The sequence below is a fragment of the Artemia franciscana genome, chromosome 17 (assembly GCF_032884065.1).
Source record: "Artemia franciscana chromosome 17, ASM3288406v1, whole genome shotgun sequence".
Classification (NCBI taxonomy): domain Eukaryota; kingdom Metazoa; phylum Arthropoda; class Branchiopoda; order Anostraca; family Artemiidae; genus Artemia; species Artemia franciscana.
Genome location: NC_088879.1, coordinates 8,968,325 through 8,994,868, shown reverse-complemented (window position 1 = coordinate 8,994,868; position 26,544 = coordinate 8,968,325). Strand labels below are relative to the sequence as shown.

The 26,544-nt window shown below is 33.0% G+C and overlaps 1 protein-coding gene across 2 annotated transcripts in view; it reads left to right on the top strand.

The window, feature by feature from the left end:
- LOC136037794 (patched domain-containing protein 3-like) overlaps window positions 1-26,544 on the top strand; it is a 130,317-nt gene that overhangs the window by 82,865 nt on the left and 20,908 nt on the right. For both annotated transcript variants that reach the window (XM_065720627.1, XM_065720628.1), the window contains exons 10-13: window positions 2,265-2,513; window positions 9,561-9,738; window positions 22,865-22,999; window positions 24,823-24,962. In XM_065720627.1, the coding sequence (XP_065576699.1) occupies window positions 2,265-2,513; window positions 9,561-9,738; window positions 22,865-22,999; window positions 24,823-24,962 (702 nt within the window). The remainder of the gene's footprint in view (window positions 1-2,264; window positions 2,514-9,560; window positions 9,739-22,864; window positions 23,000-24,822; window positions 24,963-26,544) is intronic.

Sequence of the window (26,544 nt, the reverse complement as noted above, 5' to 3'; positions counted from 1 at the left end):
ATTTTAGCATTAAATCAACCCTAGACACTACTATATGGTTTTCTTTACTTTTAACATCAATAATAGCACTCCTATATACTCTAGTGTTTTGTATTGATCCTGCCAGTCTTTGGTTTGCCATAACATAATCAGTAAGGTTTGCTGCCTTACCATCACGTGAATGCCATGTTAACTTATGGGCCTTGTATGACCAAACACTTTATTGGTTATGATTAGATAATGGTTATGATATGGTAATAGTTTTGATATACTTAGAAAATTGCAAAATTCTCTAGCCATTACTGTTTTCTTTTCCTACACCAAATTTACCTAGGTTAGGCTACCATCTATCCCTATTTCTTCCTACCTCGGCAATAAAATCTCTTAATAAAACACTATAGTTCTACCTGGGATCCTGTCTGTTTGCTCCTGTAACTGTAAGTAAAATTCATCTGAGTCACTAATATCTCCGTCAGTCGGTTCTACAGGCGTATATACGACTATAACTGATATTCCGAACTTTTTAGTCATAAAGTGACGATTATTATTCTATTATTAATACCTTCCTGGCCTACTTCCTGCCTGAGTGAACAAATTCTATATTACCTAATTTCATGCTTCCTATCCCTGGGATATGAGTTTTTGAATCTCCTAATAAGTCCAATTCGAATCGTCTGAATTCGTCAGTCAAAATATCGATACGATAGTCATTTTTTAACGTCGTAGCATTTCAGGTTCCAATTTTCATGTTTTTTAAATCATGAAAATTATTTTTGACTCAGGAAAAGCAATGATCCCGGATGCCAGTGCTTAGAACCGGACAGCAAGAAGTCTCTGAGACCGCCAGTATTAATGGAGGCTTTGTGCAATCCTGAGCCCATTTTGGTCACAAAATGGTTTTCAGCACTTGGCAATGCTCTTCTATCAACAAGAGGTTAAATCCTGCACAGACAGTCTCAAGCCTATTACCTCTAACTCATTATATAATAATGTCTACAAAAATTATGCTACTATGGGGAAGCAGTCCATAGTAGATAAATTAGCTAGGAATAGGATTTTCAGCCCAAAAACACCCGTTAAAACAGACAAAGTACCCTAAAATTATCCATTGATCAGAATCCTGTGGGAATGCTGTGTCTTTTACTAGGCTATAATTTCCTCGAGGGTCACCACTCCTCAAGTAGGAATAGAGCTGACAGTTTTTGTTGTTTTTTTTAAGTAGAGTTGTGACAAAGAGTCAAACTTTAGCGTAAAGAGTGGGGCGCTGGGAAGGGGACAACCCCTTTCATATACAGAATAATTTCTGTTCGTTTTAAGTTTTAATGTCGTTCCTTACTTGCAGTTAAAAATAAAACTTGTTTTTTTTTTTAAATTTAATAGCATTAAAGGCTCATTCGCAATGAGATACTACTAATACCGAAATCTAACTAGCGCTAATTTGGCCCAATCAAACCCTTTTAATTGGCTGAAAAATTCAATGGAAAACTCTGATTGGATCAAACTACCTCTAGGTAAACCTCGATATTAGTAAAATATCATTGTGATATATCTGGAATGCATTCAAATCAACCATCCAGGCATCAGACTACTTCTATATCTTCAGAACATTCACTTTTCTTTTTATGAGTTTTTCAATTACAAAACAGCTTACAATTGAATCCACTGATATTGAATATACTTGTTATTGCTTTATTGTCCATTTTGACTGCTCTTAACCATTTTATTCTGTGTATTCTACCTCATACTCATAATCTTTAAGCTTTTGTTTGTTTTACTGATATTTGTAAAATAGCATTTTTTGTAAAGTACCAGCTGTTGTTTATACACCACCTGAAACTTGTTGTTAATGTTGCTTTTTTGGAGATTTAATGAATGTGTAATTGCCTTTGTTTAATAAATGAAGTTTGGATACCATCTTCAGGGAGGTGGTATCCATAATTCTACTAAAGGCTTTTTATTAAACATTCAAATACTTTTGTTTTTATCACAAAAGGGCGAGTCCCCCACTAGAAAGTAACCACTTGATTCTCTTCTTTAGAATAGAAATCTGAGAAACTAAGAAAGGGCTCCTATGACAAACTTTCTCCTAAACTTATAAGGCCATCGATAGCAGAAGCTAATGTCTCAGTTGTGGAATTTACTACCTCTTTGTGGGTGTAAGGTGTACGTAGGCTAAGCTATAAAGTGTTTTTTTTTATGTTTATGCTATTTTGAGGAAAGAATCAAGATTGTTTTAAAACCAAGTGTTTAAAAGAAATGTTAACTTAATTTTGAATAATTTTCAGGGTATGCCTGCTTTACGCTCCTTTTGCATTTATGCTACAACTGGAATTCTGCTTCTTTTCATCTTTGTGATGACGTTTTTTGTTGCTTTAATAGCCATAGATGAATCTCGGCAAGACCAGAGGAGAGATGGATGTTTCTTCTATCGTCAACCTGATTCTTGGAAACCTTCTGCCCTCTCTCAAAAGGAGCTTCTGAGACTATTTTTTGAAAAGTTCTATGGACCTCTACTTATGAAAACTCCAACTAAGGTGTGATTCCATTTTTTTTTTCATATAGGTTTGTAGCATACCTTCACAAACAAGAGGCATGTAGGGGAATCCCCCTTGAAACTAGCCTGAAGGGTCCCCTGTAAAAACCACCTCATGGAGTAAAAAATATAATTTAAATTGCTATGATGAACCCCACCTAAGGATGCTACAAACTAAGGATGCCACCTAAGGAAATGTTTGTCCGACTCGCAAAGACGTAACAAAAAATGAATTTAATCAAATTTTTTATGTCTTTTTAAAGTTTTTTGTATCTCCCCCAAAAAAATTTTGGATGTGACCCCCCACCCTTTCAAACATTTTGTCCGAGTCGTAAAAACGAATAAAAATGAATATAAACAAATTTTTGATGCATTTTTAACTTTTTTGTCCCCCCCCCGAAAAAATATGAGATACGACTCTGTTAATTACCGTGGCTGATTAATTTGTGTTATTGGTTCCATTCGTTGATCCACGCTTTTAATGTTCCACAGATCTTGATCATAGAAGATGTAAAAGCATATTCCAGTTTCTAATTGTGTGTACGTGGATGGAACTACGTTACGGTAGGGTTTTTTATACCCTCCTTTGTGGTTGCCATGTGAGAATTGTTTGAACGTTAGATTTGTATTCCCCTCCCCTTAAACAAGTATTCCCCCTTAAAATGTATTTAAGCAAATTTTGACTCGTTTTTAAAGTTTTTTCTACCCCCCCCCCCCCCCCTCTCCGAAAAATTCTGGATGTGTTTTTGGAATTAAGGATAGTCTTCTAGGAGCTATGGTAATGACAGCTGTCAAGTATGGCTCTGAAGCTTGGGCGCTTCAAATAATTGAGGAAGGGACTGCTAAATCTTACTCAGAGGAATTTCTAAGGGCATTTTAAAGTAGTCATTTGAGTGACTCTACCAATTTGTTCAATCCGCTTTCTACTATCTTGTTTTGCTCTGTATATATTTAGGCTGGAGGATGGTTGGAAGAAATCGTTGGAAGTTGGAGCATTGAAACCAAGCCGTTTTTTTGCATTTTAGATCCCTAGACAAGGCTTCCTTTTACAAACAGCTGTTTCTTAGCAAAAAATATATTATATTTTTTCCACAGTCCTGAAAAATTCGAATCAGGTAATATACCGCCTTTTAAATTACAGCATTCGCATTACTTAGAGCATACCTGTATATTCCCAAATTTTATTTAAATGAATAAAATTCAATAAACTTGAGCAATTTCATTCAAATAATTTGTTGGTCACCAGTTCAGCTAGTTTTAAAAAAAAAGAACGACTTATATTCGTTTATTTGTCTACTTTCTTGTGGGCTATAAAGAGGTAATACCAAGTATCTATTATTAGTAGCATGAGCGTATGATATCTTCCTTAGATGATATCTTTAAAACGAACAGAAAACACAACTTATTAAACTGGGAAAAGTAAAGAATTGTCTCGTTATGGTAGAGAACCTAAGAATATATTTTAAACAGTTTAGTGTGTCCGTTTTTTTTATTTAGCATCTCTTTTGTGTTAATTGAAGAAACTATAGGTTCATTACCCAAAATAGAGGTCTTCAGTGTAACAATAGAATAATTTTACCTTGTGGGTATATCCTGAGCCCCTTAAAAGGCGTATCCAAACCCAGCTTTATGCCCGAGCCACGTCGCTTTCACATATCTCGATAAAAAAAAATCATGAATGACAACGGTTTTTCTTAATTTTTGACGCCACTCTTGTACAACAATAGCGGAAAATTCAAACGACGCGAAATTAGTTTAAGCAGCTTGTTTCAAAACAGTTTTTTCCCCTTTTATCTATTCTCTATGAATACTTAATAATGTATCTTTTGCCAGATTCCTGTTTAAAATGGAAAAATCGCTGCTCCAGGATTTTCACATTTCCTATTTTCAAAAAATTATTCCTTAACTTTTGACTCTGATTGGCCAATCAAAACGAACGGCATGCATAATTGGCACTGTTGTCATGCGTACTTTTATCGACAAGCATAAATATGACATCGGCTCCGAAATTAGGCTGTCACTGGTGTTTTAATTCAAAGGGCTGCATATTATGCTACATAAACCTTACTGGAGATAAAAAATGATTAAAAAAACATGTCGGGCTCTTCAACTTTTTTGTTAACGAATTCAATTTTCAATTGTGTATTACTCACAGTTGCCTATTACAACAAAACTCAGCACCAGAAACACTTCTGGACCAGAAACACCAGAACTTCACTAAACACTCTATATGCCAAGAATGGCTCTGAAGGTTCTTTATCTTTTATCGTTTTATCAACCATGGAAAGTAACTTTTGTATAATTTTAGTCATAAAATAACTGAAATGGCATATTTTATCAATTTTTTCAAATTTGAAGATTGAGGTTCAAACCAGGAGGCTCTCCTTTCCTATGGCCTTCTAAAAATTAACCGATAAGTAAATTTTGATTCTACCCAAAAGTTGTTTTTTTAAGCAAAAATGACCTGGCACAAGGGGTATAAAACAAAATTTTATAAAACGAATAACAAATAATACCAAGACAAGATAGTTAAGCTCAAATAGTTAAATTGTAGATCGGAAAACTAGAATCCAGCAGTCGCATTAGCTAAAAAATCCAGCTTCTAAGTTTTTGGTTGAATCGTTCTAGTTAAAATTTTCTAATTACCTTAAGAAGCAATAGGATATAAGGAAACGGATTGATCGATCGAACAAATTCTATTTAGAAGGCTAAATGAAGTGTATTTTTCGTCCGGCCAGTTTTCATCAACAAGGACTATTTTTTTCAACTCTTGTGAATTACAACTGTGTCTGAATTTTACGAAAAAAAAATTTACGCATTCTTCAAAAAAAAAATCCAGCTTCTAATTTTTAGATTGAATTGTTCTAATTAAAATTTTCGAATTAGCTTGGGAAACAATATGATATAAGAAAACGGATTAATCGATCAAACATATTCCGTTTAGAAGGATGAGTGGCGTCAACTCAGGATAATTTAATAAGGGGGAGGTATTTTTCAAAATCTGATGAGGAGGGGCATCTGGGAATCAGGGATAGATGCCTCTACCCCTCCCCCGAACTGACGGCACTGAGCGGGGCAAGGTTTTGTATCATATACCATCTTGTGAATTACTACTGCAGAATTCTTTTCTTTTCCTTTCGTCTTCTTCCTCATCTGAGTTAGGCCAATATGAAATCTGTTCTTCCAAGTTTAAGATTGCAATTCTCATATCTAGCATTCAATAAAGTTAAAACTACTGGTGTCTGCTCATTTTATTGGGCCAGTTAATAAACGCCATCTAAAAAATTATATTATAGATGCTATTCTTTTCACTCTCAAAATATAAAATAAAAAATTATCTTGAAATTTTGTATTTACATCGATTCGTTTTTGCTTAAGTATAAATTATTTTTTTCCGTTTATCATAGAAATAATAATAAAAGAAAAATAAAAACGCTGCAAACATTTTTGGAAGGGTTCGAATTAAACAAAGATTTTGAAGGCTATTAAATTACTGAGTATAGTGAAATCGAAATTCTGATTGTCTGAATTGGCTAAGTGTAAACTAACAACAGACCCGTTCCTAGGGCTGGTGACATCCAGGGAAATGTAATTACAGCGCACATCTCCCAGTTCAAATGTAAGCAAAAACGCCGAACCAAAGTGAAAACTTTGACCAAAGTGGGCAGCCCCTCAGCCACGCCAAACATATGACCAAGGCTACCCTTGATTCTTTTGATTTTTCAAAAAAAAATGCTTCGCCAGTGTTGTCTCTAAAGTCTGATCTCAGTGTGCTCTAATTTTCTAAAAAAAAATAAAAATAATGAAATTTAGTTTTTAGGAGAAACATCTATATGCTGTCATTCAGTTTTGACAACTCTGGGAGCTAATAAAATAGAAAGAAATGTGTGTTGACATCAGCGAAAATTATGCTAAACATATATGGTACTAAACAGCTTTTGAATATATGGCTTTTGTTATAAGACTTGGTTTTCCTTGAGAATGAACAAACTGTTAATGTTTAAATTTGACTAATTAGTTTCGCTTATTTATTTTCATAATTTAAGGTGGCAACTATGACGAATATTTTATGCTCTTAAGAGCTTTATGCTTTAAATTATGATAAACATATGTGGTACAAAGCAGCTTGTGAAGATATGGCTTTTGTTTGAAGACTTAGTTTTACTTGAGAATGAACAAACTGTTAATGTTTAAATTTGACTAATTAGTTTCGCTTATTTAGTTTCATAGTTTAACGTGGCAACGCTGACGTATGTTTTATGCTCCTATGAGCTTCAATATTTTGAAATAACCAAAAATATCTTCAAAAATCACAGTTTTCGCGTGTGAACAGACCTAAGATGGGACCTGGGATAAAAATGCTTATATTTTGGTGTCCTTAGTACATAAAGGGGGGCGAGGAATAAGTTTTAGTTTAAAAGGATATGCTTATATAGCCTCTTTATAATTACCGCAACCAGTTTCGCTCTTGTCACATGGGTGGGACGCAGGGTTGCCACCGGGTGAAATAATAATTCACGGGATTTTAGTGATTTTTTGGTTGACTTAGTGATTTTCTTCAGTAATTTATTTTTATTTGTGCTGATTTAGTGAATTTTTTTTGTTTAGGTAATATAAAAAATCACTAGAAATAGTGATAAATAACTAGGGGTGGCAACCATTAATCGAAATAATCTAACCTAAGCCTTAAAAAAAATATCGGCTATTGAACCGTTGCAAAACGTTACTAAAAGATTGCTTGCGCAACTTACCCATCAATAATAATTTAAGTTGTGGTATTTCTATATCACGTGATAAACGAAACAGGGAAACCAGTTTTTCGAGCACGTGGTCACAACCATGGTTTAAAAGTAAGCATTTGATAATCAATTCGTGGTGAAACATTTCGGGCCAAATTCTTCAAATTCTTAGGTGAACATTATCCAAGAGCACCTGCACTAACCTTGACATTGGGTTAATATTGATTAAATTTTGACTTTTGATTGTGAAAACTGGTATTGTTTTGGTTTAAGCATAGCTCAATTGTTGAAAAGGTTGCGTACTAGATAATGAGTGCGATCGAACCCTGAACTACGGTAATTGACTTTATTATATTCAAGTTAGCCATATTTTTGTGACGTGTTCTGATTAAGCCCAAACAACGAAAGTTTGCCTCTTTGTCAGTAAGCCAATTCTCACATTGTCAGGCAAATTTGTCAGATCAACTTACACAAGTTTCCTTTCAGATACCTTAAGATCAACCAAAATCGTTAAGTGACTACGCTTGGGGGGATTCGTGGGTGGGGTACATGTGTGCGGGTTGAAAAATGAGAAAGGAAGCTTGTAAACTAGAGCCGCAGGGGTGATGGCTTCAAAAAATAATAATAAATAGAAAACATGAAAAAGTGCACAAAGAAAACAACACCTTTACCCCTGCGTACGTCTACTTTCTCATTCTACATCTCTTCAAATCATCTCCCCTTACCCAGCCATTCTTCAATTCTCAAAAACAAATTCTCTATGATGTGTCACCACACACGTCTCTATTATTCCCACCATTTATTCCTTCCCTCTTGGCCTAATACCAAAAAATTCCTCCCTGAAATCCCCCCAACTCTGTACAATTGCACATAAAGTTATCTAGATCCTCAGTACCCCTACCCATGTCGGCGGTTTTCAGTCAAACAGATAAGGGGGCCAAATGGTAATCTTGAAACACTTGATCCCCTCCTTGATCATCCTTGGCCGATAACTACAAAAACTAATAAGAAATTGAAAAAACAAAAAAACAAAAACAGAAAACGAAAGAAAAATGGCACTGAAAATGAAAGAAAAAACAGCAAAATAACGACACTAACCCAATATGCATATAATCATCTTTTAAATCCTCTTCTCTTATCCAGCCCTTTTTTATTCTAAAAAAAATTCTGTGATACATCCCCAATTCCCATCATTCACACCATCTATTCTCAAAAAATACCTCCCTCAGATCCTCCAACTATACAATTGCACATAAAGTTTTCTAGATCCTCGGTATCCCTACCCATTTTGGCGATTATCAGTAAATCGGGTGAGGTGGAGAAATGGCAGTCATGAAATATTAGAGTCCCATTGGTGACGATTACAAAAAATATAGCAAATGGAAAAAAACTCACAAAGAAAACAACAGCAAAATAAAAATTCTAACCCTATTATGCATATAATTATCTTCTCAAATCATTTTCTCCTATACGGCCATTCATCTATTCTCTTAAAATAAACATTCTCTATGATACATTACAATACACATTCCCATTACTCCCACAATTCATTCCATCCCTCTTCAGAACTCCTCCTTCAAATCTTCCAATTCTATGCCATTGCCTGTAAAGGGCTCTAGATCCTCAATGCCCCTGCACACAGGTGATCATCAGTCAAACAGGAAGGTGGGTAAACGGTAATCACGAGACTCGCGCCATAGGTGGCGCGAGTCATAAATAGGTGGATTTTCCTAAAGAAAAAATCATTTTAATTTAATTTCACCCACTCATAATAAAAATTTGACAGAATTTGAATGACTATCTCATTTTTCTATGTACATAGTGTAAGTTTTCACTTACCAATAATTTTCCCTTGGCTGTTAAGAATTCCTGTATCGCAGGGTGCAGGAACCCAGTAGAAGGAGCCCATTCCTGCTAATGTTGTAGCATGCTAACACATCTAATTACTGCTTATAGAATTTTTAAGGAGACTGATATTATTCAGAAGAACTGCAGGGTGTTTATATGTCTTCTTCCGTCTGAACTAAGCCTCAGATTTTTTTGAAACAAAATGTTTCTTGAATTTCTAATCTTTTATTTTTGAACGTCCCGAAATAGGTTGGGTCTACTTTAATTTTTGTGTAAGAATTAATACGTAACGGGAGTTCTAGTTTTTGTTATCATGCTGAAACTGATTTTTACTGGTGCCTCAAAACCGTTTTGAAATAAATGTTCGTTAAATTTTAAATTCAACATTTTACGATCGTCCTAAAATGGCATGGGTCTGCTTTAATTTTCGTGTAAGAATTAATACAAATTGGGAGTTTCAGATTTTCGTTATCATTCTAACGCTGATTTTCACTGGTGTAAACACATGGGGAGTGCTTCAACTTAAACAGGACTTTGATCCTAATTGGTATCTCCGAGATGGTTCTCATCCTACCTCCTTCTACAAGTCTCTTATGGAACATTTCCCAGACAGTGGTGAAAGATCTGCAGTTTATTTTGGTAAGTCTGAGTTTCTTACAAATGGCTACTGGTTGCTTCGGGGTCTGCTACTAGTTTCTGTAACTATACACGTACATTTGCAATAAGCCTTCTAGTACATGCTTCGGTACTTGTTAAATATCCCGACCATATTCAAGAAGTTTGATTGTTTGATCTGTTTAAAACCGGTTTCTCTGTTTGCATTCGGAGATAATTAGCTTAAACTCAGCGAGATAAACTACTATAGAGGTCTATCTTAAATTGATATTTAATATATAGAGTTGGTATTTTGGTTAGGTTAGGTATTTAATTTAATACGCTCTGGGTGGCCTGCTTTCAATCCATTTTTGTTGTAGTTTCTATAATTTTGTTACTAAAGTATCATGTTTTCATCATATCTAGTAGCCTATATTTCAGTACGATTAACCTAACTTCACTTCTTGAATCTGGTCGGGATATTTAACAAGTACCCATGTTTCTTCCCCTCCCGAAATCTCTAAGTTTTTGAGTGATATTTTACATTTTTATGTAATTTGCGAATTTTTATTTCTGGTTTTTAATGTTGCCTCATGTCATGTCAAAATTAATTCCTTTGTATGTGTCTGCTGGCAATTATCAGTTTTTGTACTTAGACATTGTGAAACTCAGTTTAAAGGATTTTACTTTATCTTTTTTTTTGAGCGTAAGATAAATTGTTTCTTTACTACAACTTTCTCGCATAGCTTCTTTTTCACATAGTCTTATAACAACAATTGCGAAGAGAAATATACAGAAATAGAAACAGAATGCGAAAAGAAATAGAAATAAATATATTCTTTACAAAAAGAAACGGGACGATAACGGGCTTTAGAGACCGTTTTGCAATGTATGCATCTCAGCCAAGTCTCAATGTTTACATAGTAAATATAGTGATGGAATTGTATCATATGTTTAAGTAAATATCTGTTTAAATAATTATGTTATGAAGATTTATAGTCGTTCATTCTTTGTTTACTAAAAATTTTCTTTTGAGTTTTCATTTAAGTTTTGTTCAGTTTTCTTTAAGCCATTCGTTTAAGTTATTGTCTTCCGCAGCAAAATCCAATTTCAAAAAGGGCATTGACATAAATATGCTCGGATCAAAAATGGAGGGAGAGACCAAAAATCAAAAAAAAAATAATTCTCGTGTCGAAAATTATCTGACCTTTTCAAAATTTTGACAAATCTTCTCTATAATGTCCTTTAAAGCAAATTTGTTTTTTCTGTATAAGTGTGTATTTGCCTGATATTATGCACTAGAAGTATTTCCGGGAGCAACGACCTTCAACATAAACCCTAATATAGGGGGCGTATGCCATATAAAACTTGGCCTATGGCTTCAAAAACCTTTTGACTGACACTGTTGTCATTTATTATCCAAAGCGATCAGTTGCTGTATTTGTCCTTGAAAACCACGTTTTTGCGCGATTTGTGCAATTCTTGTTAATTTTTATAAGCCTGTATTAACTTTGAACTAATTTAAAATCAAAATGTAGCCCCTTTTTTGTACATATGGTTGGGGTTCATCAACCTTTACCTTTTTTATAGCCGAATATAACTTGTTTTTATATGCTGCCCAAAGGGGACAACGGACGTATTTGAAAACGTGTAAAATCTCATAATGTATGGAAAAGCCCATTTTCTACGATTTGTCCAATGCATGTTAAATTTCTTAGAAGTCAATACTAACCTTAAAGTAATTGAAAATCAATTGTAGCTCGTTCGTTGCAGATGTGGTTGGGTTCATCAGTCTATAGCTTTTTATATTGCCAAATAAAAACTATTCCCAAACCAGATGATTCATATATTTTAAAATGTGGCAAAAATTGTGTTGCATCTTTAAAATCTCATTTTCTACTGTTTTATAATCCACAACACTCACTTTTATTAGAGTTAGTATTAACTTTGAATGAATTTAAAATCCAGCGTAGCCCCATTATTGCAAATTTAGCTATGGTTTTCTGTAACCTTGAGTTTTGTATATAAGTGGCCTAGATATAAGAGGCCTGGTGTGAGTATAAAAGTATAAATACATACATAATATAAAAAACTACTAATATATGGATAATTTCATCTAGAACTAGTAAATGTTGAATATTAAGACTAACAATTTGAAGTCCATAGTTTACTGTGAACTTGTTCACTGTGAGGTTCGATGCACACAGCAGCACATCTGATACTGTACATCAGACACCTGTTTTAGTAAAATCGATAGAGGCCTCAAAACTGTGGTCGTTCGTTTACGAATAGCCCATGTTTTAGAGTCTAGTCCACTCACAATACAAAAACAGTCACAAACAGATGCGAATACCACACCAAATGAAGAGTAAAAATTTTTGGAAATATGTTGAGATTTACTTATTCGTGCATTGAAGTAATATTTGTGATCAGAGTATATCACCCAGTTCGAAAGATTATTTTATTGTAATTTTGTTTCTCCATTCATTTGATCCATTATTATTATTATTATCATTATTATTATTATTATTATTATTACCATGGGCGGACTTACTAAACTGATTTGAGGGTAAGACCAAAAGGGCTTAATGATCCACCATTTTGATTTTTTCGATTTTTTTCTATATTTTGTAATAGTTTTGCATTGTTTCTTTCAAGAGATTTGAAACGGCTGGACTTTAATAATAATATTTGGCAAGGATTAGTTATTACAATAATTATAAGAAGCAATAATTATAAGAAAGCAAGCCATTTAGGCCAGGAATGAAATTAATTCCTGTATTATTTTTCAATAGGCAGCTCAATTTGAGCTCCAGGCTGTTCATTGAACAATAAACAGTTAACAGGAGATTTTCATTATTAAAACACTAGTCCTATGAATGGTCAAAGGCTAAAAGTTAATCAAACTGTTAATGCTAAGTAACAGGCTCACCAGATCCAACTTACTTTTGTTGTCAGATATTAGAACAATGAAGAAGGGAATGCCGAGTTCGTCTTGGGGGTTTAAACACCAAAGGCTGCAAATGCTTAAAAGCAGATCTTGGGGCCACAGTAAACTGAGTTTTTTAGGAATAAACAAAAGGTATTTATGTTTTTGACTAGGTTTACAATTTTGAAAGATTTTTCAGTAAATAACAATACAATTTTCATTTCATCTGATGCTAGAGGTTCTCTTCCTTATTAGAAAAAGATAGTTTCAAAAAACCTAAAATTTTAAACTTGATTTAAATTAGTTGTTGACAGGGGCCTTTCAGCTCTGTAACTGGTGATTCATTTGGATATAAGAGAAGGACTTCTGCTAATATTAAGTTTGAAGGTAAATTTATAGTAGCTCCAGTTTTTGTTTGTCTAGATTTTGGTTACAGGATGCCCAGATATGAGGCTCAACTAAAGGTTGTTTGAGTGCATTTAAAATTCAAATTACTGAAAACTGTATCTCCTGCAAAGGTTGTAGTAAAAGTGTATAATAAACAGCTCTAAAAAAAAGAATGTCTAAGGTTCTATTCTGACCCCAGCGATTTTTTCCTATATTTTGTAATAGTTTTGCATTGTTTCTTTCAAGAGATTTGAAACGGCTGGACTTTAATAATAATATTTGACAAGGATTAGTTATTACAATAATTATAAGAAAGGCCTCTTTATTTTATCATAATTGTTATTAGCAGTTTTCTGTTAGTCTGCGGAAAAACAATTGTTAGGCTGTAAAAAAAAAGCCATTTACGTTTCATGGAAGCATATCAAGCGGATGGGAAATTAAAAGTGAGACCTTCAAATGTAAATAAAATTTTAAACAGTATTTCTAAATTCAAAATAAGCATAAACACAATAACAAAATGGAATAAAAAAGTTATTTTCCCAAATAAAATTTTTTGTAAGATTCAATTTTATTCTTTAATTTTTTGTTTGGGGGGGGGGGAATTTTGCAGTTAAATTTTACCTAAAATGTTTTCCAGCAGCTTTTCGACTTATTGTGGAATTCCATTACAATTGCTTTAGCATGAAGCAAAATGCTTGTCGCTAAAAAATACAAAAGTAAATACAAAGCTAAAAAACAAAGAGAAAAAAGAATGAATGACAATAAAAATGCACAGGTACAATAATAACAGAAATCTGTATTCAATTTCATTGATCCTTGAAAGATTACATAAAAAAACTAGTTTTTTTAACTGAAAGTAAGGAGTGACATTAAAACTTAAAACGAACAGAAATTACTCCTTATATGAAATGGGTTGTCCCCTCCGCAATCCCTCGCTCTTTACGCTAAAGCTTTTAATTGTTTTAAAAAGCAGAATTGTGGCAAAGAGTCAAACTTTAGCGTAAAGAGCGAGGGATTTCGGAGGGGACAACCCATTTGATATACGGAGTAATTTCTATTCGTTTTAAGTTTTAATGTCGCTCCTTACTTTCAGTTAAAAAAACTGGTTTTTTTATGTGATTTCTGAACGTTTTTGAATCAATGCATGTTTGATTTTGGCTCTCCACACATAAATTATCAAAATGAAATTTGCATATTAATTCCTTTTTTGGCTAAATGGCTTTCTCTTAGTTTTGATCAGACGATTTTGAGAAATAAAGGGTGGGGAAAGCCTAGTTGCCCTGCAATTTTTCAGTTACATCAAAAGGCAACTATAAATTTTAATTTTTTACGAATGTTTTTATTAGTAAAAAATATACGTAACTTAAGAATTAGCTTACGTAACAAACTTTTATATTCTTAAATTTTTATTATGTATATCAGGGGGTTTGTACCCTCGTTAGTGCCTCGCTCTTTACACTAAATCGTAAGTTTTGTCCCAATTATTTAAGAATGACCCCTGAATCCGAAAGGCCGTAGAATAAATAGTTGAAATTACTAAAAACACTATAGCATAAAGAGCGAGGTATTTATCTCCTCCTAAATTCCTCGCTCTTTATGCTAAAGTATTTTTAGAACCCCTCATATGCGTAATAATCTCTGTTCGTTTTAAGTTTCAATGCTACTCCTTACTTTCAATTGAAAAAAACTTTTCTATGTTTATTTTTTCATTGTTTTTTTTATAGTAATTTTAGAAAATCCTTCGCCCTTTTCATTGAATTTCTGTTCCCCCATGAAATATTTCCCCAAGGAAAGATCCTTCCCTCCCCTCAACCCCACCCCCAAAACCAAAAAAAAAATCCCCTGAAAACGCTGTAAACTTCCCAATAACCATTATTATGTGTAAACACTGGCCGAAGTTTGTAACTTGCAGCCCCTCCCCCAGGGACTGTCATTTCCCAAAGACATAGTTATTATGGTTTTTGACTATGCGGAACAAAATGGCTATCTCAAATTTTGATCCGTTGACTATATAGAAAAAATGAGCCTGGGAGGGGGCCTAAGTGCCCTCCAATTTTTTTGGTCACTTAAAAAGGGCATTAGAACTTTTCATTTCCGTTAGAATGAGCTCTCCTGCAACACTCTAGTACCACTTGGTCGATACGATGACCCCTGGAAAAAAAAACAAAACACAAAAACAAATAAACACGCACCCGTGATCTGTCTTCTGGCAAAAAATACGAAATTCCACATTTTTGTAGACTGGACCTAGAAATTTTTTCTACAGAGTTCTCTGATACGTTGAATCCGATGGTGTGATTTTCGTTAAGATTCTATGACTTTTAGGGGTTGTTTTACCCTATTTTTTAAAATAAGGCAAATTTTCTCAGGCTCGTAACTTTTGATGGTTAAGACTAAACTTGATTAAACTTATATATTTAAAATCAGCATTAAAATGCGATTCTTTTGATGTAGCTATTGATATCAAAATTTTTAGAGTTTTGGTTGCTATTGAGCCGGGTCGCTCCTTACTACAGTTCGTTACCATAAACTGTTTGAAAGATCTAATAATAATTTTATCTTTTTTTATAACGGATTTGTTCTTGGTTCACCAACCTCTAGTTTTGCATAGTTTATATCTATTCATCTTCTTGCTTGTGAATCATTTATAGGGTTTTTGATCTGTCGAATAAGCTTCGGTTTGTCGTCTTGTAAGGAACATGCGTGAACAGCAATGCCAACAAGTAAAACGGGGGAAAAAAGCGGAGTGTTTCACTGCATATTCGTTGGGCATATTCTAGAGGCTAATTATGATTCATATTTTTTTTTCAGCCTAAATTGTGCTAATAAAAATATTTGAAAGTTCTAATTATTAGAAGTAAAGATGCGACCACACTGTTATCCCCCTTTCAGGAATTTAGGCGTGATTTTTTTTTTTTGGGGGGGGGGAATTATAAAAACAATATTTTCGATAATTTGAATGAAAAATGCCAAGACATTTGATAAAACTTAGTTTTTTTGTACGGGGCGGGGGTTGGTCCCAAGTTGGTCCGGGTGAGGGTGACCCTTTTATTATCATTGCTTTTGTCCTTCTGCTTCTTATTTTCTTTTTTCTTGGTTTTGCAATAGCCTTCTTTAACTAATTATCAGTAACTAAGTGGTTAAATTTGTTGTTAATGAGCATTTTAGGATAAAATGAGCAACAAATAATTGATAACAACTAATTAATAAATTCTAAAACACATCAGCAGAGTTTTAAAGCTTGTCAAACTCTTTGTATTTTATGAACATTCTTTTTCCTCAAACATCTATTACAATATATATATCAAATAACAACTATTACAAAGTTATGACAATTATTACAAAGTTCGTGAACTTTATTATGACTTTGTAACGTTGTCTGAGAAAATTATGATGGCTTCTGAGTGCCAACTTAAAAAAAAATGTGAAGAATGAAAATAAAACTTGCAAACATCTTTGCTGAAGAAATAACCGTGGGCCATATTTTTGTTTAATAGTTTTTTATTGCTTTTGTATACTGTTTTTTTAAGTTTAAATAAAGTTCAAAGCCATATTTCCAAATTTTCTACCCGATTAATACATTCACAAGAGTTGATAGTGACCAACTTTTGTTATTTAGCAATTCTGTTTCAGTGAGCTGAAATTTCTTAGCAGCAAAATTTATCACAAACATTTTGTTTAGGACAGTGGAAATAAGCTTTAAGCAATGTTAAAAAAGAACAGAAAAACTTGGATTTCAATCCTAGGCTTAGAAGAGACTATCAAAAAGACCTGATATCTTTGAAATACCGTAAAAACCAAAAAATTAGGCCCTGGATCAATCATAGTATATTCGTAGCTTAAAACCAAGATTTTCTAAGATTTTTGTTATGCTTGTTTCAAAACTATGAAGCTTTTAAAGGTAGTACCACATTTTTCCGTATTGCTACGTTGAACCGTGAAAACAAAGAGCAAAGCTAATGAGCTAAATTGGGCAATGCTCTTCGTCTGTAAAAATTCAAACATTAATAACGTGGTAATTTCCAAAGACTTCAACATCTTCAAAGGAAAGCTAAACCTTAGGCTATTTTATGAGTTTTCAGCTCAAATTTAGTCGATTTTTTCACCTGCGTTCCTTTTTTAATTTAGCACCCTGTACCACCAAAAACTGTATGATAATCAAAGTATTTCTCAAACAGTTCGTGGTAACGAACTGTAGTAAGGAACGACCCGGCTCAATAGTAACCAAAACTCTAAGAAACGGAATTTTGATACCAATAGCTGCATCCAAATAATCGCATTTTAATGCTAATTTTAAATATATAAGTTTCATCAAGTTTAGTCTTACCCATCAAAAGTTACGAGCCTGAGAAAATTTGCCTTATTTTAGAAAGTAGGGGGAAACACCCCCTAAAAGTCATAGAATCTTAACCAAAATCACACCATCAGATTCAGCATATCAGAGAACCCTAATGTAGAAGCTTCAAGCTCCTATCTACAAAAATGTGGAATTTTGTTTTTTTGCCATAAGACAGATCACGGATGCGTGTTTATTTTTTTTTTCGTTTTTTTTTTCCGCAGGGATGATCGTAACGATTCGGTGGTCCTAGAATGTTGCAAGAAAGCTCATTCTACCGGAAATGCTCCCTCCTCAACGCCCCGCTCTTTACGCTAAAGTTGTTTACTGTTTTAAAAAATAAAGAGTCAAACTTTAGCGTAAAGAGCAGGGTTTTGAGGAGGGAGCAGCCCCTTTCATATACGAAGTAATTTCTCTTCGTTTTAAGTTTTAATGTCGCTCCTCACTTTCAGCTAAATAAAAACTTGTTTTTTTTATTTAACCCTCAAAAATGGAATTCCCGTTTTTTTCCTAATTTTTAGATGTTAAGGGCTGTGTAAGTATCAACTTAACCAACTCAAAAAACCTGAAATTTCACTGTCCTTGGTACTTCAAAATTTGCATGTTTATCACGCGGGAAAAGTTTGCTATTGCGCACTTCCGGCATTATTTTGGGTTTACCCGCGATTCTTCTGCTATAAAAGAAATACCGATTTTTGCACTGAGTTCATTTGATATTGTATAAGCATACTCGTTCTCGAGTGCTTGTGTACTTGTTTATTTATAGTATAAATGAAACCGGTTTCAAATACGTCTGATGACCTGTTGCTCAAGAGATTTTAATTGCTGTCATCTTTCTCTATTAATCACTTCGGTCATTATGCTCTTTTCCCATAAGCTCTTTTGAACGGCGTTAAAGCGCTATTATTATCTAGATATGTAAGGTCTCGTTAAAAATGATAATGCATTTTAGATGAAGAAAGATGGGTGTACTCACCATTGTTTTCTTCTTTTTTTGAAAATACAATTGGCTGTGGCAACTCAAAATAAATTTCATTCTATTTTTCTGCTAAATAACATGCCGAAACTTCATTCCCAGTCTTGGAGCTCATATTTGGCAATAGTGACATTAAAAGCATGTTTGGATCACAAATTACAGTTATAAATTACAGTTACAACGCTATTTTTGACTAAATAAGCTTCTACAGAAAACTCTCGCTTCTCCAGACTGTCTAAGGTCAACACAACTGTGTGCACTCCTCCTCCACTCCCCTACGTTCGGATCTTCATTTTTTTCCTCCTATAGATTTCCCCCTTGTTTTAATCTGTTATTGTTGCTTTTTTTTAAGAGGGCTGAATCCCAAAAAGCGTATTCTGCTATTGAGCCGAATTCTGCTACAGCTGAACAACTGGCAATTTGGGGGAATTTTGTGGAAATTTAACATAAAGGGGGCAATAGGGCGTTCTAATTAAGTTTAAAAAGGTAATACATTTCAATTGGAGCTCACTATGGACATGCCTTCCTGGTGATGCTAGCCTTCTGTTCAGGTTCTTCTAATAATCTTAATACAATTACCAAAGACAGTGAGAACAGAACTTAATTGTTTGAGCTAATTAAGTAGAAACTAAATAACCATATTCATCTTAATAAGGTAGGAAAAAGTTTGAATTGAGTTTCTGATGAAAATTGCCGCCATTTGCGGCAATGCAAATCTTGGTACTAACAGACGCAAAAAAATATGATAAGAAACGTGGATGGAAATCAGCAAAAAATAAACTAAAACCATTTGGCAAGAAATGGCTTAAGAAGATGTAACTCTTTTTTTTGTAAATGTAGTTGTCTTTTTGGAACCAACAAAATTGTTAATGTTTGAATTTTAAGAACAAAAAGCGTTCTAATTTCATAGTTCGACGTGGCAACACTGAAGGAAATGTGGCACAGCTCTAAAAACTTTGTAATTTCGCACAAACCGAAAAAAAGGTCTAAGAGATTGTTGGTTTTCAATTATAAATAGACCTAAATTGGGTCCAGCAAACGAAACATAATGTTTGATTTTAGTGTCCTTGGTACTACAACTGCTTATCCTTGAAAGTTGAGTCTTTGGAGCCATATAAATGCTTTGGTAGATTCCATAAATGCAAGCTTTTTTCATCAAATATATTCTTTTTTGACACATTTGAAGAAAAAAGTTGAAAATCGCCCAATTTCCTCCACCGAAGCTTTTGCGTTCCATTACTTAGGGTTAGGTTTGCGCAAGGTAATTAATACCTACGTAATTGAGGAGGGGTGAAGAACTGAACACCAAATTCAATGCCAAGAATCGTTGTTTATCATATTTTTCTCTCTCGATGAGTGTTGGAGCCAGGTCCTATTTCAATACACTAAACTTTTGTCGGTCCTTCATCAAACAGTTAGCGATAAAAATCTGTAAGTAAGGAGTGATGCAGCTTAATAGTGACCGAAACTCTCAACTTATTGACGACATGACTGCCTGTCCATGGATTATTCTTTATGGTTGATTGTGTATGGCTATGCTGTTTGACCTATGTGATTGTATGGATGAGTAGGGTTAAGGCCTCATTCAAGTGCTGGTCTATATTAATCACTAATTTAGGAAAACAGTCTTCCTTTTCTCCTTCTGTCTCTTTTTTTTTTTTTTTTTTTTTTTTTTTTTTTTTTTTTTTTTTTTTTGTGCTGTTGCATTGGTGATTTCTCTTTTCATGATATATATATATATATATATATATATATATATATATATATATATATATATATATATACTAGCTGTTGGGGTGGCGCGAAGCGCCACCCCAACACCTATTTGGTGGGGGCGCTTCGCGCCCCCCCCAAGCCCCCCCCGCGCGCGTAAGTCGTTACGCGCCATATTAGTTACGCGCCATTGTAGTTGTGTCCCTATGTCCCACCTGTGAATATAGATATATATATATATATATATATATATATATATATATATATATATATATATATATATATATATATATATATATATATATATATATATATATATATATGTTTTTAACTACGTAAAACTTGCGAATATACAACATTCTTTGCTGTCCCATTGTCTGTGCATATAAATAGATTGTCAGGTTTACCGACTCTTGAACATGCAACATATAATGGTCCATGGGAAAACAATCCGTATTCAGATCTATACCTCATGATTCTAATGATTGCCCTTGAGCTTTGTTGATGGTGATTGCTAATCGACCATTCCCTGAGTCGCCATCGTCATTTATATATCCCCCTGTGCACCCCGGCGTCCCCTTTGTAGTTATGTCCCTGTGTCCCGGTCGTCATTTATATTCCCTGTGTCCCGGTCGTCATTTGTGTCCCGGTGTTCCAGTCTGTGATTTCTCTTTGAGTGTCCCGGGGGTCATTTATATTCCTTGTGTCCCGGTGTCCCGGTCGTCATTTATATCCCCCTGTGCCCCCCGGCGTCCCCATTGTAGTTGTGTCTCTGTGTCCCGGTCGCCATTTATATTCCCTGTGTCCCGGTCGTCATTTGTATCCCGGTGTCCCGGTCTGTATATACATTCGTTTTTTAGTTTTGTTTTTCTCCTTTATTTTTTTCCTTTTTTCTTTTTTTTCTTTTTTAGTTTATTTAGATTTTTAGATTTTTTAGTTTTTTTATTAGTTTTTAGTTTTTTTGTAGTTTTTACCATTTTTTTAGTTTTTTTTAGTTTTTTTTTTTTACTTATGTCCTGGTCGTCATTTATACTCCCTGTGTCCCGGTCGTCATTTGTGTCTCGGTGCTTTGTTGATTGCTAATTTATATTATATTTATATTTATATTTTTTATATTTATTAATATTTTTTTAGTTTTCTTTTTCTCTTATTTTTCAGTTTTTTCCTTTTTTTTAGTTTTTTCTTTTTTAGTTTTTAGTTTTTTTTTGTTTTTTACCTTTTTTTAGTTTTTTTAGTTTTTTTAGTTTTTTAGCTTTTTTAGTTTTTTTATTAGTTTTTAGGTTTTTTTTAGTTTTTGCCTTTTTTTAGTTTTTTCAGTTTTTTTAAGTTTTTAGTTTTTTACCTTTTTTTAGTTTTTTTTAGTTTTTTAGTTTTTTTAGTTTTTTTTCTTTTTAGTTTTTTTTTGTAGTTTTTACCTTTTTTAGTTTTTTTTCTTCTTTTGTATCAGTGTGAAATAATTCAGACGTCATATGCGGACAAACACGACGTCACTCGACAGACAGACAGACAGACATAACCCACAAACAACTTATTTTTATATATATTTATTCATTTTTTTTTAGTTTTCTTTTTCTCTTTTATTTTTCAGTTTTTTCCTTTTTTTTAGTTTTTTTCTTTTTTAGTTTTTAGTTTTTTTTTAGTTTTTTACCTTTTTTTAGTTTTTTTTAGTTTTTTTAGTTTTTTAGCTTTTTTAGTTTTTTTATTAGTTTTTATTTTTTTGTAGTTTTTGCCTTTTTTTATTTTTTTCAGTTTTTTTTAGTTATTAGATTTTTACCTTTTTTTTAGTTTTTTTTTTAGTTTTTTAGCTTTTTTAGTTTTTTTTTCTTTTTAGTTTTTTTTGTAGTTTTTACCTTTTTTAGTTTTTTTCTTCTTTTGTATTAGTGTGAAATAATTCAGACGTCATATGCGGACAAACATGACGTCACCTGATCCACAGATCCACAGATCCACAGACAACTTATTTTTATATATATAGATATATATATATATATATATATATATATATATATATATATATATATATATATATATATATATATATATATATATATATATATATATATATATATATACTATCTTTGTAAGTGAGCAATAATTGTGTATTTATTTATTTTTTTCTAGAACACGTCTCCATATTTTTTCTGGGAAAATTGGCATCCTCGTATATTCTGGCTTAAAAAACTGTTTAGATAGGTGAGAAGTTTGAGAAAATTCGTTAAGAAAATTAATTTTTGAAAAAACACTATTTATATGAGTGACGCCATTTTTATATACATCAGTATGCTTAAGGTCACATCAGTCACATGCTTAAAGAGCAAAAAACTGGTAATTTCAGTTTTCAGATAATACAGAAAAATTTGTTTTGCAAAAACTTGATTTGCGAACAGCAGCTATACTTCAAAAGCTTTATTTTACAAAATATTATATTCACTCGTAATATTTAGTCAAAATTTAATTAGAGGTTCATTCCAATTTTTTTAAGAATTGGCACAAGGTAATTCAAAAAACCAAAATGCCCCCACCCCATCTAGATGCTTTGAAAAAAATTCTGCATTTTTATTCAAACTAAAGTTTCAAAAAAATTGAAGTTTTCTTGAAGGATTGAAATTTTCTAGTGAAAAAGGAAGCCTGATAAAATCACAAGGTTTAAATAAGTTTTTTTAGTTTTTTTTTTAACGAACTTGCTAATATATTGTTAAATGTCGAGCCTAGTATGTATTTCTTATTGTAATTTTATTACATTTATTATAGCATTGCTTGGTGAATTTTTGCTTTTGAATTCAGGCTAGACAATGCCTTATTTTTTGTTCTAAATTTAATTTGTTTTCAGGACCTATTGACTACATGACAGAGAGAGAACCACTAAGCTCTCTCTTAATTCGACTGCGTGAAAATCCTTTTGTAAAAAATTCATCAGTTGTCTTCTGGCATGAGAATTTCGAAAGATGGCTGGAGTCAAAACAAGGTGAATCTCTTACAATTTCCGGAACTATTCCCTCTGTCTGCCTCGAGGGTAAAATTCTTTTCTAGTGCTATCAGATGGGACGCATGTGCGCACCTTTTTCTAAGTAAACTTAAAGAAGAATGGGTGCAAGGTCTGTGAAATTCACAGAAGAAAAATAAAGACATTGCGAATTCTCATTATTTTTAGTTTTGTTGTTTCGATTTTTAGTTTTTCCAGTCCTGCCGGCTAGGGCGCTTTTCTGCTCTTTTTTTGAAGTGATTGAGTATCTAGTTCTTCAAATGAGCGCATTTTTTAAGCAAATGTTTTAGAAACTTCTACTTTCGGCTCATTTAGTTTATAGAAATGATTCTTTTGACACCTTTTCACTCTCGTGGAGATGGTATCTTCTATCAGGCATCTAGAAACGCTGCCCCTTCCCATAGAACAAAAGATCTAATACCAAAACGCTGAATAGCAGAATTAAACTGCTCTAAGATCTGTGAAATTCACAGAAGAAAAATATGATTTTTAAGGTATCATTGTTTTTACTCTTTTTTGTTTTGTTTTCCAGTTCTTCCAGTACTGCCAGGTAAGATGCATTTTTCTTCTTTCTTTGAGGTAATTGAACATCGAATTATTCAGCGTATTTTTAAGCAAACGTTTTTAAAAATGATATTTTCGACTCATTTAGTTCGGAAAATTTAGTTTATCTGCTGATATTTGATGTTCTTGGTTGAAATATTCAGAATTGTGTGTTTCTGTTTTTCTAATAAAAGGACATATCCCTATTTCAACTTTTAATTCTTCATAGAAAGGCAGTGTGGTCTTCGAAAAGATACCTGCGTCCTATATACGAGGTCATAAGTCAAGCAAGTGTAAAACTGTAAATTCAGCTACATTCCTTTTGCAATTGGAAGAAGAAGAAGTTTGTACCGCCATCATTAGAAATTTAACATACATTTAAGCAACATTAAAGAATCTAAGACTTTGAATGAGCCCTGTTAATCACCCCTCTCAGCCAATGAACCGAATTTATCTGTGACCCCAAAGTAATTATTTTATTCTGTATAAATATAGTTTGTTTCAATTTTAATGCTTTAGTTTATCTGGTGCTGATGATTGCTGATGTATGCTGCTAAAATATCAAAAAAAATTTGGATCTATTTTTCACTGTCTAATAAAAGGATTTATCCCTATTTGAGCTTTTATTTCTTCCCCGTATATACTTTTTCCAAGTATTTAGTTTTTGCATTTATTTTGCATTGTATTTAGTTTTTGTTGTTTTGAATTCTAATTTTTCGTTATCCGAATAATTTTATCTCAACTAGTTTTTTTAATGAAAATAAACTTTAACCTCAGCTTTTTATTATTCCATAAAACCAAGGGGAGCGAAAAGCGTCAGACCTATTCTCTAATGGCATTCCGGGCAGAAACCCATTTCTCCTACCATAGTTTCAATTTAGCCATTCAATTCTAATTTACTGTGTGGAGCTATTGAAAGAGTGTGAATGTACGTGTTTTTGGAATATTTTAGAAGGAATTTTGATGAACTTCCCTCCCTCCCTTAAAAGAGTTTCCCAACTTATATATTGCTGTATATCTTCATTTAACCAACTCTGTATAATATTTAGAGATACTTTAACTTTTTCTTATGTCTTACTCATCTTTCCTTTCTTTCTTATTCTTGCGCTGTCTTTCTATTTCTTTCCTTCTCTCTCTCTCTCTCTCTCTCTCTCTCTCTCTCTCTCTCTCTCTCTCTCTCTCTCTCTCTCTCTCTCTCTCTCTATCTCTCTCTCTTTTCCCTGATGCAATCCTAAATGTTGACAATATTGTATTTATTACAGTTGCCTATCCAAGCGAAGACGTTGAATTTAAAAAGCTGGTCCAGGAGTTCTTATTATTCACAAAAGATGGCAGGCAGTATCTCCATGATGTCAAGATAAATGGGTCTATTATTGACAAAAATTTCAATTTCACAATAAATGTAAGTTATATCGAAAATTTTACAAATCAATGAAGATCGGACATTCCTTATTAATAAGCAAAAACTACCAACTTTGTCTTGGTGGAACAAGATGCACGGCCGAATACCTCTATTTCAATTTTAAGTAACTTTGTTGTATTCAGTGTCACTTAGTCACAGTGATGTAAATTGGGGAAGGGGGGCTCTTCTAACTCTAGATTATTTTGTACCCCTCCCCTAAATTTTGAAAATACCTCTTTTGTTGCATTTTCATTGAAAAATGCCTTTTTTTAGTACTTTCTTTGAATAATTTGAAATAACGACAAATTCCTCCCCCCCTCCCTAAATAATAAAAAATAGCCCCCCACCTAACAAGATTCAAGATAAACATCAGCTAAGAGAAAGGGCTCCAAATAGATTTTTTCGTCCCTCACCCCTAGAGGCAAAAATACCGCTTTTGGCATTTTTATTGAAAAAATGAAAACCATAAAATTTGGCCCTTACAAATTACAAAATTTATCCCCTCCTTCATAAATATTCGGTGGTTGACGCCGTCACTTAATTAGACCACCATTTACATTGAAGTGTTGGTGACTAAACAAGATTCAAAATCAAGATTTTATTATTTAAACACATAAGCAAAAGGAAACTACTTATTACACCCACCATAAAATTCAAAATGGCATATAATATAGAAGAAAACAAATGATAAGTACACAAAAAATTACTCAACAATGAAGATAACAACCACACAAGAAACGCCCTCGTTTATCAAACTAAATTATTTTTAGACAATTGTTTGAACTGGCAGAGCGAAAGAAAAGAAATAAAAAAAAAGTCATAAAAGTAATTCGAAAAATTGAACTGACGGAAAAGAAATGAAAATCAAACAAATTAAGCAAAATAATTTGAAAGACTGCACTGGCGGAAGGGTGAAAAAAATCAAAAAAATATGTCTAAATAATCTTTCACTGATTTTTTGAAGATCCCAAGCGAGTGCCAATGCGTAATACTGGAACAATGGCTTAATTAATAGCTGACTGTCAAGAAAAAAAAACACAAACAGTAAAAGAAAGAAAAAAGAAAGAAACGAGCTAATGGAAAAATAGCTAAAATGTTTTATTAATAAAAAAAATATCCAAAAATGGATAAGAACTGCTCTCTTTGCTGGTGTTGCAACAAAAAGTTCTTTGAAGAGGGTGTACCCTGAAAGGATTGCCAGTATCACTGAAAAATGGCCAAAAACAAGCCCATGATCCACAGAACCAGGTTGAGGGTGGTTAAGGTCGTGATTACTAAGTGCAAATCTTGAACAAAAAATATATATACTACCTATAAAAAAGAATATTCTATTAGAAAATGATACCTGTTCCATTTTTAAGAAACTGTCTTTTATAGCATATTCTTAGTCATTTATGATAGCTAGCTATATTGTGAATATACACCTACAGAGAGTAGGGAATAACAAAAATAATCATAATTTTTAGAAAGTCTTTTTTACATGCTTCTCTTGGCTTCAACCTTGTGTTTTCTTAAATTGAATTACTAAGTGAGAATTGCTTAGATACAAGTTTCTGTCGTATTTGCTGGAATAATTTAAGGG